This window comes from Grus americana, chromosome 25 (genome assembly GCF_028858705.1).
Source record: "Grus americana isolate bGruAme1 chromosome 25, bGruAme1.mat, whole genome shotgun sequence".
Lineage (NCBI taxonomy): Eukaryota > Metazoa > Chordata > Aves > Gruiformes > Gruidae > Grus > Grus americana.
Window position 1 is genome coordinate 1285835 of NC_072876.1, and position 6901 is coordinate 1292735.

The 6901-nt window shown below is 51.4% G+C and overlaps 1 protein-coding gene across 1 annotated transcript in view; it reads right to left on the reverse strand.

Moving 5' to 3' along the window:
* The window catches only part of KDM5B (lysine demethylase 5B), a 56702-nt gene extending 50323 nt beyond the window's left edge, over positions 1-6379 (reverse strand). Inside the window, exon 1 of the mRNA XM_054803840.1 lies at positions 5434-6379. Within this exon, the coding sequence (XP_054659815.1) occupies positions 5434-5571 (138 nt within the window). The 5' untranslated portion in view covers positions 5572-6379. The remainder of the gene's footprint in view (positions 1-5433) is intronic.
* Positions 6380-6901: the final 522 nt, after the last annotated feature.

Below are 6901 nucleotides of genomic sequence, written 5' to 3' on the forward strand. Positions count from 1 at the left end.
TGACCCCAAAGTGCCATAAAGGACCAAATCCACCACCACCCTTCATTTTTGCCCCAACAGCTGATCGCCCTCACAGTTAAAAACGCACGCTCTGTTACCCAATTCAAGCCAGCCTGGCTTGTGCCGAACAGGAGCCAGCGGCTCAAGCGCTTCTCATCGAGCCTGACAGACCACAATTTTCTCCCTATGAAGCTCACTTACATATTGTAATCGAGTTATCTCTCTGTTTTCTTTTTAATAAAATCAAGTGACTGAGCCTCTGTGTATTATCAAATCAGAGGGATCACCACGATCAACATCCTGTTTGGGACAAAGTCTAACAATTCTCTGCATTAATTCCTGTTTTAGCGGTGGTGTGTTTTACAACTTCAGGACCAGGAGATTGCCAGAACCCTCAACAAAGTTGCTCCAAAAGTGAACTGAATTCAGTCCATAGTTTAACGAAGGGGTTTGGTTAGCTTTGTGTTTTCTTTTTCTCCATAAAAATGAAAATAAATCAAGCAAGCAGCTGAATGAGCAGCCTGAACAGACACAGTTTAAATCAACGTTGCTCCTGAAAAAATGTCCCTGGAGCAGCAGCTGCAGTTCTCGGAAGCCCTGTGCCTTCAGGTTTCACCACTCGAGTTTTATTCAGATCAAATTTTGCAAAATTTGTGCAGAACTTTCTTGACACTTCTCCGTACCCTCTCTAGTTGTCATATCTTTTTAAAATTCTCAAATGAGAGCAGTATTCTGAATGCAGTGTTTTCTACTCTCATGCTACCAGAAGTAAAATCATCCTATTTTTTAGTAAAAAAACTCAAGAGTTAAACTCACTGGTTTAGCCAAAGTATCCATTCTACCATTACACTGGATTCCACAAGGATCCACAGTTACTTTTCTAAAACCCTCCCTCCTCTAAGACTGCCTTATGCTCCTTTGTTCCTAAATGTAAAAGCTCACATCGAGTCCTACTGAAGTGCTTACTGTTTCATAACACCCATTGTTTATTAAGCAATCGGGATCCCTCTGCAACAATGAGCTACCCGCTGTAAACCTACGATCTGTATGGAATTATTTCTTTTGTTCTTCTAGACTTTTAATGAAAATTAGATACCCTTGGCTTGAGGTTCTGAAAGACCATTAAAAACGTATCCTTCATTACAAATTCTCATTAATAGTTGAAATAATTTGTGATTCCTTCAGCATTATATCAATTTTGCACAACAACAATTATAATTAGAATACTGAAACACACTCAATTAATTTATAGATCTCGGATCATGACAACACAACTGACTTAACCAAATACACAGCCTCATAGAAAACAATAAAACTGATTTGACAACGCCAGTTTTCATACAATCGTATTTCATACTATAACCTTTCAAGTTCCTATTCCAGACTGTATCAGTCGTTCTTCTACCCTGGAGTGAGATGTGGTCAACAACAACTGCACCCATACAGAATTTAAACCCATAATTAAGTTAATTCATCTCAAAAGTTTCCCAGTATTCCAGGATTGACTAAAAAATGCGAGTCAATAATTTAGAGAATCCAGTGTCAATTCCTTCAAGATTTCAGCTATATTAACACAGACTTTCTGATCTTAAAATGCTTAGTTTTATCAGGGCAGACTTAAGGGTTACTTGGAGGCCTTAACTGTACTTCTCCATATTCACCTTATTTAAAGCAATGAAATTTAGCCTGAATTTTCTCAATTTTAATGCCTGGCCATGGGAAAACTACAATGTTTCTAGTATATTGTACAATACTGTATATTTTGAAACAGATTAATGTGGTAAATAAGATTTAGGTAACTGTTATTAGCTATTTCTTCATGGCAGCAAAGCAACTACACAAAGAAGCAGAAGGAAGAGCCCATTCTCAAGAACAACTTGAAGCAAGAGGCATATCATATGCTTTGCATTTTACCTTTCATTCTTGAAGCTAGACTTCAAATTTATTATAACTGTTTGCTTTCATTAATCACTATTAACTACTTACTTCAAATAACAATGGTATTACTCAAACAATACTTCATTTCATTCCTCTAAATGTCCCCCATAGTTTGCAGAGCTATCATAAGATCTTCCAGACTGTAAGGCCACCACTTGACATGCCAAGCTTTGGAATAAACCACCCGTTCCAATTACCATTTAAATAAAGAAATCCTAATAAAGGATGTTTTCCGTTCATAGAAGAAAATCGTAACTACAAGACAGCACATGATGGCCTGCAAACAAGTTGTTCACCATCACCAGTTGTTCTGCACCCAGCTCCCCACCTTCAGTTCAGCAGCAAAGAGTTGAAGCATCTCTAATTTACGTAGCACGCCAACTGCCAGAAGCAACCGCCGCTGGTAAAGCCCCGTACCTCATCCGAACACTTTGCTGCCAATGGGACTGTCAACTTCTGCTCAAGACTGTTGACAAAAAGCCTTCACTTTGCATTCCCATGTCATACAGAACAGCATCAGTGAATGCGGTTATTGTTGCACCCTCTGCAAGACAGTCATTGCCATATCCCAGACTCACCCAAATAAGAGCAAAACTAAGTCATCAGTGATGACTGGAACAAACTGAACTGGAATGAAGAGGGAAAAAAAAGCTTCTCTCAAGAGCTCAACTGGAAACTGCTATGCAGAAATTATACCTCCTGTTATATTCCTGGACGTTCTTTCATCCTGTGAACATGCAACAATCACCCAGAATCCACTATCTTCCACCCAAATGCCTACAGTATGTTAGATGCCTTGATACCCTCCCCCCCCCCCAAGCAGTTCACTGTCCTTGAAACCTGCCACACAAGAGAAGCCACCACAGACGCGGTTTGCTCCAAGCTGACCTGGTGCCCAGCTAATGCTAGCAGAAAGGTACCAGAGAAAAATATGTCCCTGGTACTTCAGAGAACCGGGAGCTCTCCTCTTTGTGGTCTAGTGCCGAAACATCAAAGCTACCTTAGGAGTAAGGACTTCTTCATGAGCAAATTGTGATGCTACAGTTGGGCACCACCAGGCTCACACAATGTTATTCCATATCACAGTTCAGACACAAAGGCACAAATTCATCTGCTGATAATTATCCAGCAGAGTTTAAGCTAAAATAATGCAATCAAATGTTTAATTCCTTTTTCAGTACAGGTCCTGACAGTTCATGGTGCTGCCTCCCTGCTTACCGGCACGTAATCGGACTAAGAACACAGGCAAAAGCTTCACTTGGATGAACGAAGATTTCAAGCCTCAGCTGTCGCTAAACAATGCATTCGGTTGCAACACATACAATTTTGTGAAAAGATCGGTATAGTTTATAGCTCACAGTATTATAAACCATTTAATTACACAGCAAAGAACAATAACTGAACATTCATTGCGTCTCCCGTTTTCAGGAGGAAGGCCAGGAACTACGTCAACTCCAAGGCTTTTTCTGGTAGCTCTGGAAGGGCTCCCTCTATGCTCTAGGTGAACGAACAACTGCACTTGCACAAGTCATCCAAGTAATTATCTAGAGTAGGTGAGAGCCACGGTAGCTGAGCTCTCCTGAAAGCCAGGCCTCATGCGACTGTTCGGTGCTCAGCCCTCAGCAGCTCCAACTATTTTCATGCTACTTCTAAATACATTCAGTGAAACACATGATCATAAACATAGAAAGATATTAGCTCTTTAGTAAGTGAGGATGAGAGCATGCCAAAAATGCAGTTGTAGTAAGTAATTAATTCCTTAGGAGAGCTATTCATTTATGAGTCTCTAACAGCTAATATTGCTTACAAGAAGCCTTTATTATAGGGTTTGGGCTTTTTACACAAGCAGCCAAGAAACACAGATGAGTTTTTTTTTTAAAAATAAATCACAAAAGAAAAAACCTTCATAAAAATTCTCTTCTGCATGCAGTTGCTGAAATACTGTTGACAATATACAACCCAAAGAGATTATTCTACTCAAAAATATTACACAAGTTCAATATTGACTGTATAATGAAAACCATCTTACCCCCTTAACTATGTCAGCATTTGGCTATGCTGCATGAAAGGGGGCACTGGCATATTCTACCTTGATATAAATTCAAGAGCGTTCTCGTGTGCGTTCATACCACTGCAAACCAGGACTCTTCCTCCAGAGAACAGAAACATCTTCCTCTCTGATGGGATTCACATTATTCAATCTGCTACAAACATTTCTATCCTCTCAGACAGTAACGCAGCAAGTTACTTCTATTTTGATTTGGAAGGAAAAGGATGGTTACCAACAGGAGTCCCGGCAATGATCAAAACATGAAACTGAGGAGCATGTGTTTCTGAACATTATTTCTTTGAACTCAAAGTCTCACTCACAAAACTTAGGTCTGCAGAAACGTTTTGTCAGCTTTGCCTCTTGCTGGATGAGATTGAAGGCTCTCAGTTGCTGTTTAGCATTCTAGTTGTTGCCATCATGTTAACTACCTCAAGCCAGCTGCAACACCCCAGACTTGCACCACCCTCCACTTAGAGAAAGAGCAATTCACTCAAAATAAAGATGATTCACACGCGCTTGTTAGATTTTTACTCTGAGAAGCCCCTCTCCTCACCAGTGCAGTTGTTTATCCCTTTACATGGACTAACAATTCTGACTACACAAACTATGGTTCTAAGATCTTCACAGCATTTCTCAGTAAATTGAGCCGACCAACAAAAGATCAGAATTCACACCCCAATTTTGAGCTCACTACAGCATCGGCCGAGGTGATGATGATGAAGATGAAGGCTTATTACTCTTCCCACTGTGTATTGCATTCTAAAATGGTGGCCATGTCTGTCTAGGATTCGGCTCGCAAAGCCACCAGCCAAACTCACGGCTGCGGAGTTTGGTGGTGTTCAACTTGAGGAAGCAGTTACCTGTATTAAAACTGAGGCAGAGGAGGAGCAGGGCCGGAGGAAGGCCGCCGCGGGGCCGGGGGCGGGCGAGGAGAGGTCTGCACAGCCCTGCACCACCACAATGCCAACATGGAGGGCAACACCCAGGCAGCTGCCTCCTCCGAGGCTCGGCATGGGGGGACCGCTCGCCCCCCGCCGCCGCTCCGGGCCAACTTGTAACTTTTGGGGGCCAAGCAGCGGGGCTGGGCAGGAGGCCGAGCCCGGCCGGGCGGGGAGCGCTCCCCCGCTCGCACCCGGCGGCCGCTCCGGCTACTTTCTGCCGGGCAACTCCGGCACTTGGGAGCGACTTTGCGGGAAGGGACGGCCAGGCGGTCGCCCTCCAGCCCCGCGGCCCCGGCCTGGGGGCGTCGAAACTTCAGAGCGGCGGAGGGGGCGGCCCCGCCTGCCCTCCCCGGCCGGCCCCACCTGCGCGCCCGAGGGGAGCGGAGCGGCCGCCGGCGGCAGGCGAGGAGGGCGGGGGGCGGGGGAGAAGGGACGGGTGGTCGCCGGTGCGGGCCGGGCCGCCACACAAAGGCCGTTCCCCGGCGGCGCCATGCGGGCACTCACCGGCGGCGGCCGCACCTTGCAGATGCCGGTCTGCTCGGCGATGGGCCGGATCTTGTGGATGAAGGCGAAAGGGTCGGCGAACTCCTCCCAGCTGGGCTCGAAGACGGGGCACTCGGGCGGGGGCAGGAACTCGGCCATGGCCCGGGCCAGGGGCCGCTCACCGCCGCTCCGAACAATCCTCCAACAGCCGCTGGGCCGCCGAGCGCCGCTGGAACGGGACGTGCGCCTCCGCCGGGAGGGGGGTGGGGGGGGTAAGGAGCTAGAGCGCGAGAGAAAAAGAGTCCGCCCCGGCCTGGGCGGGGGGAGGGGGCGGCGGCCGCCCCGCCCCGTCACGCGCCTTTGTGAGGGGGCGTCGGGGCCGGGGCGGGCCCGGTGTCCCCGGAGCGGCCCGCGCTCTGCCGACCACCCGGTGGCGGGGGGAAGAGCGGGTCGCGGCTCCCCTCACCGAGGGCCGGAGCCCGGTCTGGTCAGCGCGGGGCCGCTCCGCCCCCCCCGTGTCGCTCTCGGGCTCTTGTCCGCGCCCGGCGCTGAGGGGCCGGCAGGGACCTGGACGTCGGGAGCCGCCGCTCACCCCCCTCCTCCCCGCACCGGGGAGCCTGCCCGGCGGCACCACCGCCCGGCCGGGCCTCGGCCCCGCGCTCCCCTCGCACACGGGCGCCTTTGTGCGTAGCCCCGGGCCTCGGGCCCGCCCGGCCCCTCTCGTGGCCGCTCCCCCCAGCACCGCCGGTTCGGGGAGGCCCCTCAGCCCCGCGCTGCGCTCTCGGGCCCCGCGCCCGCCACCCCGGGCGGCACCGCTGCCCAGCGCGGCCGCCCCTGACCCGGGGGCCGCTCTTCATGCACCAGCGGGGCCGCGGCGTCCGCAGCGGAGCCCGGGCCCATTAAACCGCTTCTGCGTCGGCGAGCGGCACATGGGCCGGCGGCCCTCGGAGCTCTGTTTACATGCGCGGAGGGATCCGCCACAGCTGACAGCCACCGCCGGCCGGCGCTTCTTTTTTTAAAGAGCCTCTCCGCTCGCCGCCATTGGCTGCGCCGCGGTCGCGTCACAGGTGGGGCGGGTCCGCGCGGCTCCGCGCGGCCGCATTGTCTGGGCCCGGCCCCGAGCGGCCGCCGCGAGCCCCTGGCGGCCCCGGCCCGGCCCGGCCCCTTTGTTCCGCGGCCCCATTGTCCTCCCGCCGCCCGGGGACATCGGGGACCGCCTCCGCCGACCCTGAGCGAGCACGGGGAGCCCCCCCACCCCACCCCCCGCCGCTAACGGGGATAAGGGGGCGCCTCCCCGCCCCTGAGGGAACACGGGGAGGTGCCCCCCCCCCCCCGCACCGGCGGTTAACGGGGCTTCCCCCCTCCCCCCGCGGGGAGCACGGCGAGCACGGGGGCGGGTTCTGTCTGTGTGTGTGGGGGGGGGGTGTTTGTCCCTCGGGGCACGGTGCGGCGCCCCCATCCCCCCACGGTGCTCGGGGAGGGGGAGGGG